Below are 17404 nucleotides of genomic sequence, written 5' to 3'. Positions count from 1 at the left end.
GGCAGTCACGTTCCGCCTTTCCCTTCCTGGCTGGGGGAACCTCACCTGTATTTGTCTTGCCTGTTTCCTGAAATAGCAACTTCCAGCCAGGGGATTTGAAAACCTTTGGATAATACCACTTACTGAGGCTGGACAGAATCTAAAGTCTTTAGTGTTGGAGAGATTAGAGTTGGCTCACTTTATAATTGAGGATACTGAGGCCCCGAGGGTACCGTCTCCTACCAGCCCTCCCTCTCCACTGAAGGTTGTGGCATTCACTGAGCCTAGATCTCTATCGTCTTCTAGCTCAGGGCCCTGCGTGTGGCCGCTGGAGCCTCTGTGACTAGATCATGTCAACTGGAAGCAAAGGGCCCAAGAAAGCTTTGAAGACGCCTCTCTGTATATAATTCAGGCCTGTGCACCGCTGCTGGGCTCAAACGGTGCAGCAGGCAGACGCCAGCTGCTGTCTTCTTGGGGAGGGCAGTGCTGTCTGGCATAACCTTCCTCCCCCAGGGAGCGCAGCACCTGCGGGAGCACCCTGCGACACGCTGCTCTTCTGCGGGGCCTCTGTTCCCAGGCTCTCCCCGCAGACCCAGAGGGCAGACTAGGCAGGGGAGGGGTTCTCTGCCCAGGAGAAGGGTCTTCGGCCAGCCCCCCGCTGGGCAGGAAGCCATTGCAGCCCCACGCGGCTGGCGTCCTTGTACGATTCAGGCTCCTGCTGCAGCCCTGACACGAGAGGAGGTGTTTGGCCTCTGCTCGTGTCCAGGACACTGACCATGACCGATCAGGCCTAAGAGAGCACCAGCCATGATGTTTGCTCCAAGGGCTCAGAGTTCAAGTTCAGCAGCTTCCTATGGGGCATGAGCCCCCTTTAGTACCCTCACATGTCCAGAGAAATGGGGCCTACTTACCCGGAGGACACCACACACACCTCGGCCCTGAAGTGGGGCGAGGCAGTGGCGTGAAAGGGAACACGCCTCCTCTCCGGGAGGCCACTGAGCACAGAACTATGCAAACATGTTAAACTCCAGGCCAGGGCTCCGGGATCCTGCACTGCCTGTGCCTGAGGGAGTCTGAATGGCCCCAAATTCCTGAGCACAGGGAGTCCTCCTCCCCTGTGATCCTCCCAGAATTCTCTCTGCAGTCACCAAAGCCTGCTCTTCCTGCTGTGAGACTACAAATACAGTCTGGGGACCCCAAAGCCACCAATAGGAGCAATAATCTGCTTGCTGGCTGTTGGCAGGTTGGGGCTGGGCCTCCCCGGGTGCCAGGTGGGGGTGGGGGGCGTGGGGGGCTGGAGGGTGAGGCAGGACTCACCTGGTTCTTCTTCATGAACAGCTGCACGGTTTGCAGGTTAGTGCCATAGTCGGTTGACTGGGCCAGAGGCAGCCTCTCCTCCACCCAGAGCTGCAGAGACGAGAAGGCAGGGGACGGTTGGTGACAATCATGGCCACCCTTTCCTGCACCCTCACCATGGACCAGACAGAGCTTTGCTGGCAGTGTCTCCCTGGTTCCTCCCGACACCCCATCAGGGCTGTGCCCCCACTTTAAAGATGGGGATACTTGGAACTGAGGTTCCAAATAACTTGCTCCTGGTCACACAGTGGGAAAGTAACATAGCTGGATCTCGAACCCACGTCTGTCTGACCCCAAAGTCCAGGCTCATCACCATCAATGCTAGCAAGTGGACAGCGAGCTACCATTCAGAGAGCACCGGCTTGACTTTTCCATTTAACGCAATCATCATCCCCAAAATCCTGAGAGATAAGGGGGTGAGATGACCAGTCATCTGCTGCCAAGAAGTGCTCTGGATGGCAGCCAGCTACCCTGATGGCAGCTGGCGGCTCAGCCTCAGGGGTGGGGAGAGGCTGCGGCCCACGCACCGTCTCATCCTCTAAGTCCCGGCTGATCTGCAGCTTGGCTTTGGATGATTCTAGCTGCTTCTTCCTCCTCCCCAGGGGTTCCAGGAGATCCAGAAATCGCTTCTCGATGCTCACGTCTGCGTCTACTGCCTCCTCTTCCAGTGAGGGCACCTGGGCAAACAGCTCGCCTAGCTCCTCCTTCCGCACGTTCACTTGGTCCTCCACTCGCTGAGACACAAGGGGATGGAGTCAGCACCAGCCTTGGCACCCAGGCAGCCCCTCCCCTCCTCTTCATTTATCCGTGTCCCGCCACCCTTTAAGGCCCAGTGTGAGCACAGCCTCCTCCAGGAAGTCTCCCTGGATGCTCCCATCCACTTTGCCTCCTCTGAGAGCCTGTCCTATATTTCTCATGCATCCTTTTGGATCCCTGTCCTACCCACTGCAAAAGGGCTAAAAGATGGATGACAAACCAGGAGACAATTTTGTATGATAAAAGCAAGTCAAGTTAAGAGAACAGGAGGAATACTTACATTAAGGTTCCCAATTTGCTCCCACCATCCCTTCTATCCCAACACTCTGAGTCCACAACCCGCTCACGTGCCTTCAGCTTCACCAACATGCGGTTGACGCTGGTCAGGTCCTTGCCCGGGTCGTCCGACCGCAGCTGGTCCTCCATGGCGCTGATCCACTTGCTGAGATCGGCATGGGTCTGCAAGCGCAGGTCCGAGCTCCTCGCGGCCGAGAGCTGCCGGGCCTTCTCCTTTGTGGTGGCCTGCAGCTCGTCCCAGAGCCGGTGCAAGGCGTCCAGCCTCTGGGACACCAGGTCTGCGTACTGGGGCTTCTCCTCCATCAGCTGCCTCCCTTCCTGCAGGGAAGGCGGAGAGCTCACCCTCTGAGGCCTCGGAGCTGCCCTGCTCCTGGCGGTTGCAAGAGGCTACCCAAGGGGAGGTCAGCAAGGCACAGAATCTGCACAGAGCGTGGGTGAGGCGCAACTGAACTTGACTCTGCACCCCCAGAGCTATTTGCAGGGGAAGGCAGGGCAGAGAGAGCAGCGTGTTGGGGGCAGATGACTCAGGGAGCCTGCAGCTCCCCAGGCAGTGTGAGACCAGGGATGCTTTATCCTTCTCTCCATATTTCCTGGACCTAAGACAGGGCCTGGCATTTTGTAGGAACTCAATGAGTATTTCCTGGATGGATGGAGAAAGCCATCCTTTTGGCAGTAGGGTGAGAAATCCTTCATACACACAGGACAAATGTTACCTGAGGGGAAAGCCAAGGGCAGACCCTATCATTAACAAGGATCAACTGGCCCTAAAACCAAGATTCCAGATCCATCCAGGAATGGCCAGCACGGTAACCTGCCTCTGTGTTCCAGAGGTTGTGTGCTAACCTTCAGTGACTAACCACCTTTGGAGAACTAAATACCTAACATTTCTTCATAGATGAGGAGACTGAGGCACAGGGAGGTTAAGGAGTCAGTGTGGCTCCAGAGGCCACACCCTTAACCACCGTGCGGCCTTGTGTGACTCCTAGGGCTGCTTCCTTGTGGACAGCCACAGCAGAGAAGTGCGAGGGTACGTGATTTCCAGATCTGATTCCAACCACATTTTGACCTGTGCTACAGGGCAAGCTCATCACAGAGGGGTCGCTTGGTTTGCTGTCTACAGGGGGTGTGAATGGCCATGCCCTATGCTGCCCAGCCAAATGAGGAGGATTAATGGGTCCCCTGGGCCACCCTGGCCACTTCAGGGGTTCCCCTGGCCCCGGGCAGGACAGTGCTGGAGCCCTGTGAGGATAATGGAGAGCAAACAGTGAGAACCGTGGTCGTGGCACTGGGCACTGGAGCTCTAACCAGGGTGTCCTCCGTGTCCTGGACTGTCCCGATTCAGGTGGCCCAGCCAAGAGGCTCCAATTCTGACCAGGCTTAACAAGACTGGCTATCCCAAGAGTTCTGGAGATTTGACTACTATTTAGAGAAGGTTTTTCACTGCCAAGTTCTACACTGTCCAGCAAGCTGCAGGATGGTGTCTACGTCCCAGGGGAAGCCTCACTCGGGCAAGCAAATCTGTGCAGAGCAACCCCTCACTCTACTTACTGCATCGATGTTCTCCAGCCACCCCTGGTGGGAAGCCAGCTCTGCCACAAATGCCTGGTGCTTCAGCCACATGTTGTGAAGGTTTCGCGCTTCACCATAGGAGACATCCTGAGAGGTCAGCAGCTTGTCATTGATCCAGAGAGTGAGCTGTGGGCAGAAAGAGTGGGTCCGACCGTCCCTGAGTGTATCTCTTCGGCAGGGCAGAACCCGCTGCCCACCCTGGCTGCAGAAGGAGGCAGGAGTGCAGGAACAGAGGAGAACTCATCTCCAATCCTGGGGCCCTGAGTCCCGGCACAGGCAAATTAACCCACGGCGTGCCAGGGCTAAGATGTGGGCATGAGTGTGTCTTCCCCACGTGAGTGAGCAGTGTGGGACCAGGGATGCTGTGCTCTTCTCTCCATGTTTCCAGGACCTAAGACGGGGCCTGGCATTCTGTAGGAACTCAATGAGTATTTACTGGATGGATGGAGAAAGCCGTCCTTTGGCAGTAGGGTGAGAAATCCTTCATAAACACAGGAAAAATGTTATCGGAGGGAAAAGCTGAGGGCAGATCCTATCATTAACAATGGGGGAAGAACTGTGATGAGCATCCATTGTTTTGAAGATGTCCTGGCACCACACCAAGCCTGGCTTGTGCCAGGCAGAGGTAGACGGAAACAAAGTTGTCTGGGCTGAGAGGAAAGGCATATGAGGATGAAAGCAAGAGAGAAGAGAGGGAAAGCCCCGGTCCACACGGGGAGTACTGGCAACGGAGGGCCCAGGAGGGCAGATCAGCGACCTTCTTTGTACAGTTGGCCCCAGGCGGAGCTCTGAGCCGGCAGTTCTGCAACGGCGAGACTTGTTTAGAGTGTTCTTTATCTCACCCCTTAAGGTTCTGATTCATCCGCCCAAGTGGGGCCCAGGAGTCTGCTTTAACTGAGGGCCAGGCCTGGCTCCACAATGTGGGGCGGGGGGGCTAGTACAAAGTGAAGTTGTTCAAAGGTATTAAGAATTTCAAGACGGCAAGAGCAGAACATCAAACCAAGCACAAGGCCCTTCTAAGCACAGGCCCTGTGTGAATGAACACACAGGTCACGTGCCCTTGAAGCCGGCCCTGGCCAGGGCCCTGGGTAATTCCAGTATTGGTAGTGCTCAGACTACCCTTGAGAAACTCTTGGCCTACACTTGGCAGGTTAAAGCATGACTTCTCAGATTTGAAAAAAAAAAAAAAATAGTGTAACCGAAGATTCCAGAGGATGACCCAGCCATCGAGTACCCAGAGTTCCCCACCCACAGAATCCAAGCTGGAAAGGATCCCTGTGTCCCTACGGACTTCCCACCTCTAGAGCACTCTGCTCTAGAAAGGAATTGTCTGAAAAATGTCCCCGGCCTTGCTGGAGCCTCACCTCCTGGCAGTTCTGGAGGAAGTTCTGCAGCTCCAGGTTGTCTCTCAGAAGAACTGAAGCCTCCTGGGCCTTCTCATTGTTCTTCCTGTGCCTGGAAGGGAAGCCGAAGCCACAGTGACAGCAGTGCCAAGCCTGGGGTCCTCATGAGACACCCTCAGCCCCTCCGTGGCTCCAGGGACCCTGGGGGCAGGTAGTTACCTGTCCTCAATCAGCTGCACCTTCTCCCTGATCTTGTCCGAGTACAGGTTTCCCTCAGCTACAAGCTTGTTGCCAGAGTCCACAGGACTCAAGACCTTATCCCGGTTGTTCTCCATAGACACCAGGAACTCCTCAAACTTGCGGATCCCGGCCTCTGCGGCTTCAAGGGAGTCTGGGGGCTCCAGGTGAGCCAGAGTATATTCCTGTTGAAGTGAGTTTCCAGACAAGGCGTGAGGCAAGCAGAGGAAGTGGGCAGGGCACCTGCCAAGTGGGAACTACAGTGTGACAGGCGCCCCCTAGAGTTGTGCGAGGAAGAGGCTCTGCTCCTGGGGCCTTGCCCCCACCCCTACCCCAGGGTACCCAGTGAACAGCGTGCCTCACCACCAAGGCAAAATTCACTTCTCTAGCCTCTGACGGACCCACAGGAAGGCATCGTTTGGGACACAGGGTGGGAAAAGGCATGTGACGAAGGACAAAGAGGATTTCCCTCCCAATTAGCAAATACAGAGAGTCCAGGAAAAGCATAGTTTGGTCCCTGAGCCTTACAGCATGCTTGCACATGCACCCCTAGTGCTGCTGCCCGAGAGACCCCCGTCCCGGCCCTCTCTACCTGGTTGCTAAGGATGGCTTCAGCCTGCTTGGCATCTTTCTGGAACTCCTGGAAGCCCAGGCACTGGGCGAGGGAGCGGCCGCGGCTCTCCCACATGCGCCGCAGGGCGTCCCAGCCAGAGTCCAGGCCCCTCAGCCGCTGGCCCAGGAGCACGTACTCCGGGTCCTTCTGGTCTCGGATCACCTTTTCCCCGGACTCCTTGACATGCTGGTAGCTCTCCTGGTGCCCGTCAATCTCGTCCTTGATGGCCGCATGCTGCTGCAGGAGCTGCTCGGCCTCCGGGAGCGACTCGGGTGTGTCCTCGGAGGCCACGGCCTTCTGGGTCAGGGACAGCCAGGCCTGGAAGTTGTCCAGGTCCTGCAGGAAGGCCTGTAGCTGGCTGGCTTCCCCCAGGGAGGCCTCCTGGCCCTGCAGGGCTCGCTGCAGGCCCTGCCACAGCTCCTCCACGTATGCCTGCCGCCGGCTGATGTCCTCCTTCAGCTCCGGGTGCGACTCCATCAGCCGCTGCGACTCACGCTCCAGGGCACCCACGCGGGCCTGGATGGCGGCCACATCGCGCTCCAGCCCCGACAACTTCCTCTGGATGGCAATGACACCCGCGAGGTCCCGCCCCAGGTCCTTTGTGGACTCCACCACCTTCGTCTTGTCCACGATCCACTTGCTGGTCTCCTCGCAGTCCACACAGTAGTTGTGTACTCGGAGGGCCGAGTCCACCGCCTCCCGCCTCGCTGACACCATGGTCTGGAATGCCTGCCACCTGCCGGGTGGGGACACGGCCCGGGGGAAACAGAGAGACTCCTTCCTCAACTCTTCCCACAGGGCACCCCTTCCCAGGTTTCCCAGGAGTCTCCCCACACAGACCTTGCATGCTGAAAAGAAAAACATTATCTACCTAACAACCGTGGGTGAGCAAAATTTATTTATCCAATTTTACTCAAGATATATATAACTGTCAGTCAGCTCTTTTTATCAGCAGGAGGCAAGCAGTGATGTGTGATTCCAACCACGAGTAAAGGAACATGAAAGTAAAGGCTTCTGCATGCAGTTGGATTGTTGGCAAATATATGATTTCCCTAGAGTTTATAGAATACCAAAAATAATCAGAAAACTCACATTATTAACTTCAAGAATGCTTCAGGACATAGGTCTCCAGCTGCCCTAGAACCATGCAAATGCCCAAGGCCACACTCAAAGTGCCCCAGGTACTGAAAAAAATCACCTTGGATCTAAAAGAAAGGAAGCCTGGTAAAGAAGAAGAGGAAGAGGAAGGGGAGGAAGAGCTATGATTATAATTAAAATGAGTAACATAATCTTAGCCTTCAAGGGCAGCGTTGCTATGAACAGGAAAATGTGCTAAGGTCTGGCGGACGCCCAGGGCCTGGGTCGAGCTGCAGTACACAGCAGACCTCTTTTAATAAAGGGCTGCCCACCAGCCCGGCCAGACCACCAGGGACACCTCCCGGGGACCCAGGTTTATTCATTCTGCATCACTGAAACATATCCGTACATGAGAGTGTGCAGAATGCTGATTCCTACTGAGCCCATCTTTCTGGAATACCTGCGAGGGTACAGGGCAATACGTTAGACTTCGAGAGAATACAGAAATAACCAGACCTTGCCCTGTGGAGTGATGTGATTTAGAGAGAAATTCAGACAAGCTCACAAAACAACTACAGCATAAAGTGCTATGTACACTGCACACACCAGGCAGAGCAGACTGAGGGAGCTGGAAGGAATGACAGGGTAGTGGTGGCACATTTCATGGTGGTCACCAGTCTCTCGGTGAACAGACCCTCAGTGTCTCCACTAGAGTGATGTGTTTAAGGATGGGACCAAGTATATCATTCATCTTTGTCCCCAGGCCCCAGGGGGTGGAGGGTGGGGGCCAGGCAGATGGACCTGGCAGAGTGCAGCGTGGCATTCCCAAGGTGTGACAACAGCTCCAGTCTGGTTTGAAAGACAGGCCTGCAAAGAGAAGCAGGGGGCAGGCTGGGAGGGATCAGGAATGCCATGAGAGAAGAGAGGGCACCTGCAGGTTTCTCAGCTCCCCTCCTAGCCCAGGACGTGCCCACGCTCTGGGGAATTCTGTGCCTGGCTGGCACACAGACGGTGCTCTGAGGCTGGGAAAGCAGAGGAAAGGAGCTGCAGGTTTTCTCTAAGCCAGTCTGACACCTCTGCCAAGGGACAGAAGTGCTCCTGGGAGAGGGTCTGGCTGTGTCTCGAGAGAAGAGGCCCCCTGGTGACTTTCCAGACCTTTCCTGGTGTGGCCTCACTTAAGCCACTTAGTAGAGGCCACACCGGAGGTGGACTGGGGCTTGGGTCTAGTCTGCCTCCTGGCCCCGCACTTTCTGCTTATACTGCACAGTCTCTGGGATGGAGGAAGTTGATAGAGCCACCCTGATTAGCACTGGTCATGCAATGTGAGGAGTCCAGGTTTGGTTGTGGGCCCAAGATTTTTAGAAAAATGTCAGTCAACTGGAATGGCTATGGTGAAAGATGACCACACATTCAGCAAGTGTTTGAATGACTCCTATGTGCCAAGGTTGGCAGAAAAACCTCAGCTTTGTCCCAGCCCCCTCACTGACTGAGCATTTACCATGCAACTATCACGCGCCTTGTGCCAGGCACCGACCTGGGCACCGGAGATGCAGCAAAGAACAAAGCAAGGTCTTTGCATTCATGCAAGTGGTGCAGACATAAACAAGTCTACAGCCCGGCAGGTGTGATGAGTGCAAAGAAAAATAAAGCAAAGTAAGGGGATCGAAGCTGAGGGGTTGGTGAGAGGGAGGATGAGCTGCTTTCAACAGGGTGGTCAGCGCAGGCCACTCCAAAAAGCCGACATTTGAGCTGAGACCTGAGTAAAGTAAGAGAGCAGACCAAGGGGTTAGCTAGGAAAAGCATGTTCCAAACAGACACAGCCTCGACCGAGAACGTGCTTCATGTGACGGGCACTGTGGGCACTATAGAACAGAGCTCTTCCTCTGCTTAGAGTCCAGTAGGAAAGTCCGTCAGCACAGAAGTAATTATAACACTGGGTAGGATATGAAGCTGGAAACCAGTACAAAGGCGGGAAAGACAGCTTTTCAGCCGGGAAACTGAGACAGAGGTGGCCTGGACTGGCCTGAAGGACAGACAGGGTTTGGAACGTACAGCTGGAAGAGAATGCACGCTGAGATGACAGCAGAGGCTCAGAGGTACGACTGGGGTGGTGGTGTAGGATGAGAACTATTTCAAAAAATATTTAAAGGGCTGTACATGGAAGAGGAATCAGGATAAGTCTGCTATCTCTAAAGGACAGAGCCAGAGCAATGTGTACACATTTCAAGGAGGCAGATTTCCACCCAGTGTGAGATCAAACTTTTTAACCAAAAGGAGTTGCCGCAGGGTGGGATGGGCTGCATGGTGGCAGTGAGCTCTCCACCCTGGCTCGAGGGTTGACTTCTCAGGTCCCCTTCAACTCTCAGACCTAGTGGAGAACCACCTTACCATCTCGTGCCTCAGGGCTTTTCTCGCCTAAGGACGGCAGGCACACTGATGTTTTTCACTTGGGATGGGGCATGGTTTAAGGGTCTGTGAAGATCAGCATTCTCAGACTACAGCTCACTGTATAGCTGGCAAGTTCTTCCTGTCTGAAGTTTCTCTGGTTGGGAGCTGCTCTAGTTTCCTGCATTAAGCAGCACTTGCAATAATCTCTCAATCTCTCTCTCACAAGCACACACACACTCACTCACGCAAACCCATTATCTACAAGCCTAAAGGAGAGTCCTCCTCCTCTGTGTAAACATCAGACTTACAGAGCAATCTCCTGAACTGCAGTCCCCATCTCTCAACGCTGAGACAATTGGCCCCAGTCTAGTGGCTCCAAAGTATCCCGGTCACCCCCTGCCTCTCCGTAGGCTGCCAGTAAGATTCTCTACTGTGATGATCCTTCCCTTTACAACTGAGTCTTCCCTCAGCCCACCTCCCCGACTGCCTCAGGCAGAGCAAGGCTCAGGCACAAGTGGGGGGGAGGGGCGGGGAAATGGGGATGTAGTGGCCACATGGCATTGCGTGCGCAGGGCCCAGGGTGAAAACAGGAACAGAGACATTTGCTCTGTCCTCAAAGATCCTCCAGGAACTAATGGGCAATTATGCCCCACACCAAAAGCACCCCCTCTCTAAAGGCTCCTCGGGGCCTGGTTTTTGTTCGGCTGCAAAGCTTGCTCAAGGCTCCCTGCTAATTCCCCTCTTCGTTCAAGCCAGCCTCATTATCGATGCTGTATTTTGGCACAGGCGGGAGCATTCTTTTATGGACAGTACTTAAGAGCTCTCAGAAAGCAATTTTCCCTGCTCAAGAATGTCCAGGGAAATATGGCCTGAGAACCATATGGCCTGATTCTAACCGCACGCACGCTCAGAATGTCCCCTCCAGCACACATGCACATACCCCCTTCTCCCCAGGCACAGCACTGAAGCATGTCTCTCTCCCCCCTGAGCTGTTCACCACTGCAGCCCTCTCCTTGCTCCACTGCTACTAACTAGGAAGGAGACAGTAGCTGGGAAAGACAGGTGCATTGACGGTGTACACGCGGCGGTGTGTAGCAGGTGGCCTGAATACGGGGCCATGCCCCCCTGGGGGTGTCAGGTGTGGGAGCAATACCCCCAGCCCGCAGCCCCACCCACACCCCACCTGGTATTCAGGTGGTCCTGATACTGCTTCACTTCCCCACTGCGCGGGTGGCCGCTCTCTACCAGGCTGTTGGCAGCGAGGTTCACGCCATCAATCTGAGCCATCAGAGTCTTCATCTCCTGGTCCAGGATGTCGAACCTGGTATACAGAGAGAGGAAAACAAGGACCAATGAGGCGGCAGCAGATTCTTCGTTGCCAGTGGCCCCCTGGTCTCTAGAACACGTAGCTCTTGCTTTCTCCTTCCACCCTGAGCCCATTTGCCCAGGTGAAGAGGAGAAAGGAGATGCATGTGCTGGCACACCCTCCTCTTTGGTTCACGGTCCAATTCCATGGTTTGGCATTATCTGGACCAGGCCAGGAGAGAGCCGGTTACTTACTACAGAGCCTTCTGGTGCAACAGAGAAGTGTGAAGGGGAGGGAGGGCTGAAAAGAGGTTATACTGTGTTTAGGGGGGTGTCGATTGCCACAAGGACCACCTGTCAGGTCCCCACTGTCTCAGCTGCTGCCCTTGGACCCTGATTCTGCCTTGACCCAAAGGATACCCTCCCCAGCCAGGCGCTCCATTCCTGGGTAGGACAAGAGAGAGCTGCCAAGGGGAGGGGCATTTGTGGTTCTGAAGGTAAGAGCCCAGGACTCTCCAGCATCAGGGCAGGCCCACCTCGGCACTGCTCCAGGGAGTGGCCTCTCCTCCCCCTGGACTCCCTGGATTCTGTGCTTGGGCTACTGAGATGCTGCATAGACCCGGGCATGCCTCCCACAGCCGTGCTGACGGAATCGGAACACCGGGAATGAGAGCAGCCTTGCAGACAGGCGGTTTGCAGACTGGTCTCTGTGGCTCCTCCGAGTTCTGTGGCTTAGGGACTGTCACAGAAAGCTAGAGCTGGCGGGGTTCCAGCCTCTCAGCCCCCTTATCCAGAGAAGCTCCACTTTTCCTCTGTGTTACATGGATGTTCCACACACAATTAGTTTGGGAAAAGACTGCTGTAGCTGAAAGGTAATTGAATAATTGAACTAGAAAATTTTCCTTTGTTTGAGGAACCCAAGGCCCCAGTGGGTGAAGTACCCAAAGCCACAGAGTCAGAATAGAAGTCTTGACTCCCAATGCCTTGGCTTTGCAATAAAGGACACCCCAGGACCTCTTACAGAGACCCCTGCTGATCCAGAAGCTGTTATCAAACTAGGTGGGAGGCGAGGAAAAGATGAGCCAGCTCTGACCTGTGCTGCACGACCTCCAGGTCCTCCAGGGTGTCTGGGATCTCCATCTGAGCCAGCCACTTCTCCTTCTCGCCCATCCACAGCTCACAGGCATCGGTCTCCCCAAACACCGTGTACAGGTCCAGGGCGTCCTGCAGCCTCTGTCGACGCAGGTCCGCCTGGGCCACCACCTGCTGGTAGAGCTCCCGGAGGGCCTGCAGCCGATTGGTCACATCTGGGGAATCCCGAAACTCTTGGGGGAAGCCCTGGGCCTGCTGCTCCAGGTGTTCCATCACCAAGCGGTTCTCTTCCAGCTCCTCCAGGAAGTCCTTGTGCTTTTTCCCCAGGGCCCGTGTGGCCCCTTCATCCTGCCCTACATCTTCACCCGAGAGCAGCCGGTGGGCATCTTGCAGCCAGGCCTTCAGGTCATCTGCATCGCCCTGGAACTGGAAAAAGTTCTCGGCATCCTGGAGGTTGTTCTTGCGAAAGGCAGCCAGCTCCTTCAGCTGGTCCCACTGGGCCGACACCTCCGTGATGCGGGCCTTGATCTGCGGGTGCCCAAACTGCTTGCGTGCAACCATGCCCTCGGCCTCCTGGAAGATCTGCTCCAGGTGAGTACCCAGCCCGCGGAGCTCATCTTCAAAGGCCTTGTGCTTGCGCTGCAAGATGAGCACACTGGTCAGGTCCTTGCCATAGTCCAGGGAGGAGTAGATCTGCTCCTTCTCCTTGATCCAGCTCTCAGCCTCATCCATCTCCCAGAAGAACTTCCAGAGCCGCTTGGACTGCTCTAGCTGGGCCTTGCGCCCAGCTGCCATGTTGCTCAGCTCCCCGAAGCACTGCTCCAGGTGGCTGATGCGGTCCCGGATGACCTGGGGGTCACATGGCTGGTACCCTGGGAGGAAGAGGAGGAGGGAGGACAAGGGCTTCATTTATGGGCAAGGGATTCATTTATGGCAAGATTCTGATCGGTTTCCAGATTAGAACCACACAATCCAGAAGCTGCCATGTCACTAGGGCTTTGGGATTAGATGCAGGGAGTCCCTGCAGGCCAGATTCTTTATAATTAGTTCCCACTAAACCTCAGGAATAAGAAAGATTAAAAGTTGGGTCAGTTCTCAGAAGAAATGCACAACATGAAATTATTTTTAAAAAGCTCAGATATATATTTCAAGGTGATTCTACGGGGGGCAGTGAGGTCTCCTATTTAAGACCAAAAACTAGAAACCTAAATTGTCTCAGCCATAACTTGAACTAGCAAGGAGAATGAGACGGAGGAGGCCTCCTCAGTGCTTACAAATGCCTTTCTGATTACAGGTTCCCTGCTCTCTGGAGAGTTCTGCTGCCCCTCAAGCTTCTTTCTTGTACCGTTACTTGATGAAAGAAGCAGAATTCTTCTTGTTCCTGGAGATTTATCTAAGGTGGGGTGCTGGGCCAGAGGACGGGGTGCTGGCAACAGAGGCCTCAACAGGGAGACACCCTTGGCCTCACCTTTCTCCTCAGTGAACTGCAGGGTAGCCGCGGTGATGGCCTTCACTTTGTCCCCTTGGATGGCGATGTCGGCCTCCATCAACTTGTGCTTCTGTAGCAAGTCTTCGACCTCCAACAAGTGCTTCCCAAACTCAGCAGACAAGAGGTGAGCCTGGCAGAGAGGACAGGTAAAGGGAACAAGAAGTGAAGCGACCTACACATCAGGAGAAGAGACCTCTGCAAAGGGCATGTCCAGGGTATCTGAGCCAGGGTGGGTCAGAAAACAGCTGCTGCTTGGGATGGAAAAGCTACAGAGCGGGAGTGTCAGAGTCCCCCATGGGATGTCTCACAGAAGCCCCACGCTTATCTACCACATCTGTCGCACGGTTGGAGCCTGGGCATGTGTATTTCTAGAAAGCTCCAGGGTCAGTCTGATGTGTGTCCTCAGTTGAGACCCACTGCAGTAGAGGGAGAGGAGAATTCAGACTTCTTGGGCTGCCCCTAGGCAGGGAGGGCTGGATTCTAACCAGAGTCAAACTGTAATTCCTCAGAGCCTGATTCTCCCAGCTTCCGATTAACCCCTGTCTCTTCAAGGCCCTGAAGGCTGGCACCTGTGCTTCCATGAACCCAAGGTGTCTTGGTCATTGAGAATAGTGTGGACCTGGGCTAGTGTCATCTACCTGGAGCACAGTGAGCCAAGCAGCAGACACTGTGCGCCTCTGTTTTCTCCATTTTGACTCAGGGATGTGACTGGCGGGAGGTGTCTGGGGAGGCATGTGCTAACCGCAGGCCCACCTTGATCTCGTCCATCCAGTCGATGCTGTGCAGCATGTCCTGGAAGAGCTTCTGCAGTGCCAGGGTGGTCTCGAGCCGCTGGCGCCGGGACCGCAGCAGCTCCTGCAAGTAGCTCCACAGGCGGAGGATGTTGTCCTTGCGGGCTGTGATGCGCTTCTGGTCGTGGTAATTCTCCTTCTCCAGCTCCTGGGCCAGGTCCTCCAGGGCCCTCACCCGCTCCTCGTAGGCGGCTGTGTCCGTCTCGATGGCCTCGTGCTTCTTCTTGGCGGCCTCCACGGCTGCCAGGTCATACCCGAAGTTATCCTGCCCCGCAGGGAGAAAACAGCAGCTCAGTCAGACACCCCCTGGCTCACCCCCAAATGCAGGGCAAGGCGGGCCCCTTCCGAACAACTGCTGGACGGGGAAACCCATTACCAAAAGGAGCTAGTTCTGCCTGCTTGGCTTATCAGCGTCAAGTTCCCAAAATCAATGCTTCCCAAGAACCTCTAGGAGAAGCTCATGACCTCATCCCTGTGCCACATGTGTGGGCAACGCTACTCATGTGTTACTAACAGAGCCCTTTGGTGACCCGCTGGCACTCCCCAGCCTGCCTTGGGTGGGCTTGTCTGATTCTGGGGAGGAAGGGGCTGCTTCCCACATGCAGCTGCAAACCAGTGGTTTGCCCATGTGCTATCTGGGGAGTGCATACACTCTCCAGTGCGCCAGAACACTTGCTATCCCCTTTATGGAAGAATCTAATTTGATTCCAAGCTTTAGGTAGGTGGGAACAGATGCTCTGATGGAGAATCAGCCCTGGGGTCAGTTCCTAGCTAGTGAAACACCTTGTGGCCCCGGAGGCCAGAGTCCAAAAGGCACGTGTGACACTGACAAGGTGCACTCTGTGATTTCACCATATCCCCAGAGAACCATTATTAACGTTGACTTGAACCCGAGCTTTAGTTGATGCTACCAGCCCACATAAGACAACTTCAGGGGCCAGTTCTGGACTATGAAGCTCTTTCCCAAAAATGAGACTTAAGAAATCCTGGAGACTCTTCCTCACATGCAAATCTGAATCCACCCAATGGTGGGAGCTGGACCGCAAGGCTCGGGGAGCAGCTGCGAGAAGCCAGCATGGCCTCTGGCCCAGCCCAGAGCTGGGGGCGCTGAGGAACTTCCCCTCTCCTGCCACCCCCTGACGTGTGTCCCCCATTACCTGGGCCACCAGGCGCTGGTTTTCATTGAGCCACGTCTCCCTCATCGCGGCCTTTCGGTCAAAGCGCCGGGCCAGCTGCTCCAGCTTCTCCTGCCGAATGAGCTCGTTTCTCAGGGCCAGCTCCCGCTGGTACTCGGCCTCCTCCAGGCTTTCCCAGGCCTGCGGAGAGGGGCATGAGAATTCTCAGGGCACAGGAGAAACACCTGGGTTTTGGGGCCCCATCTCTTTCATCCGACTCTGAGTGACTTCCGGAATCTAGGTAGGGCCTGATGCTCGTAGGTGAGGTAGTGGCAGATTAAAGGCCAGTAAAAGCTCTTCTTGGCTTCCATTCTGGGTTCACCAAAGATTCAGGGAGCACTGGCTATGATCCCCCAGTTCCCTCTTCCCCTAAACCAGCCTCAGACTCTTGATGTAATATAATGTTTTCCACCTCTCTGCTCGATAAATTCTTATGGACTAAAATTTGATTAGAGCTTCCAGGTGGTGTTAAGTCTCCACCTCTGAAACGTCATAAGGCACTTCATTTCTAAGTAGTTAATATTCCATATTTAAAGACAAACTCAAGGTCCTAGAGAGGAAAGGCTATAATAAAACTGGCTTTGAAAAACAGGCTCTGGACATCTCAACAGGGGGCTAAATTGAAGGGTGGTGGGTAGAGTCTGACCTCTCAGACCAGGTTCAGATAACTCCCCGAAATAGCCAGCATGGGATTAACAGCACTGAAGAAAGTGGGCTGGATTAACCTGGTCCAGTGACCATTCCCTGTGCCCTCATCAGGAACTCAATCAGCCCACTGGCAACACGGAATGGAAAGTGCTGCTATACCCGGTTGATGTCGGACACTAGTTTCCCATCATGGGGCGTGTACACTTTCTGATTGTTGGCTCTCATCCGGGACTGGATGGTGAAGAGCAAGACTTCCAGATTCCCCTTCTCCTGAAACCTGTGGAGAAAACAGAGGTAGGGACATTGTTGTCAAGATCCCAGGCCAAATTTTTTGCTGAAGTCAACACAGAACCCTGGCATCTTGGATCTTGGATAGCAAAGCATATTTCCCTTAAAAACACAGAAAAGGTAGAGAATCTATAGGTCTAATTACCTGTTAGATCTATCATTCTCTCCAACTGAGATCTAATAGGGGTTTGGGTCTTTACAGAGCAAACCAGAGAAAACAGAATGGCTACCACAGCATTTAGCATCTGCTTCCACAAGGGAATGGCTAACTGAAGTGTTCTGGAAACATCTGTAAATTTCCAGTTTTACCAATCAATACAAAGAAACCCTCTGTGTTCTGCAAAGGAGGGAGGCATCTGACTAGCTCTCCAGTCAGTTTGCTACTGAGTGAGTCGATAGAGCCTTAGCAGCAGCATTACCCACGTAAGAGCAGAGAGCATGCTGCCCCGGCAGCAGTGCTCACGTGAGTCCTATTGAGCTGGATCTCCCAACAAGTCCTAGAGCCAGATGCTTCCAAGGAGGCAGGAAAGGCTGGGCTCTGGGAGACTTGTGGGTGTCAGAGAGAGAATTGGAGCAGGATGGATGTTTAGCACGTACGGTCCAAGCTCCAGGTAACTGGGAATTTTCTCATTTCTGTGCACATACAAATGTCTACCCACTTCTACATCCTTGACATGGCAGTCAGAGAGCAGCTATATGCAAAGTCCCCATGCTGAGCCCAGCCTAACAGATCTCAGTGCTCATAGCCCCACAGAGCCATTTTGGTGGGCTGTGGCCCTCAAGCATCGTCTGTACAGCCAAGAGATAATATCCCTGTGTGCGGTGGCTGGTAGACTCACAGGGGATGTTATCTGTATTGAATCTAGGACTTTAAAAGTGGGTTAGGGTCAAACCAGAAACCAGATACTTGTTTATAGTACATCCTAGACTGGTGTCTGACCTTTCCCTGTTTGAGAGTTATGAATGGAGAGTGTGGGAGATGGAAGGGAGATGAACAAATG

The 17404-nt window shown here is 54.4% G+C and overlaps 1 protein-coding gene across 3 annotated transcripts in view; it reads right to left on the bottom strand.

The window, feature by feature from the left end:
• Nucleotides 1-17404, bottom strand: part of SPTB (spectrin beta, erythrocytic) — a 67069-nt gene that overhangs the window by 27373 nt on the left and 22292 nt on the right. For all 3 annotated transcript variants that reach the window (XM_045565694.1, XM_045565704.1, XM_045565711.1), the window contains exons 9-21: nt 16275-16392; nt 15450-15608; nt 14255-14557; nt 13481-13631; nt 12014-12884; nt 10799-10936; nt 6130-6886; nt 5520-5722; nt 5322-5412; nt 3937-4083; nt 2443-2706; nt 1863-2069; nt 1297-1386 (exon numbers count right to left, since the gene is read on the bottom strand). In XM_045565694.1, coding sequence (XP_045421650.1) covers nt 1297-1386; nt 1863-2069; nt 2443-2706; nt 3937-4083; nt 5322-5412; nt 5520-5722; nt 6130-6886; nt 10799-10936; nt 12014-12884; nt 13481-13631; nt 14255-14557; nt 15450-15608; nt 16275-16392 — 3499 coding nt within the window. The remainder of the gene's footprint in view (nt 1-1296; nt 1387-1862; nt 2070-2442; nt 2707-3936; nt 4084-5321; nt 5413-5519; nt 5723-6129; nt 6887-10798; nt 10937-12013; nt 12885-13480; nt 13632-14254; nt 14558-15449; nt 15609-16274; nt 16393-17404) is intronic.

This window comes from Lemur catta, chromosome 1, assembly GCF_020740605.2.
Source record: "Lemur catta isolate mLemCat1 chromosome 1, mLemCat1.pri, whole genome shotgun sequence".
In the NCBI taxonomy this organism is placed as follows: Eukaryota; Metazoa; Chordata; class Mammalia; order Primates; family Lemuridae; genus Lemur; species Lemur catta.
The sequence above is the reverse complement of the archived record's forward strand: the minus strand, read 5'-3'. Positions and strand labels throughout refer to the sequence as shown.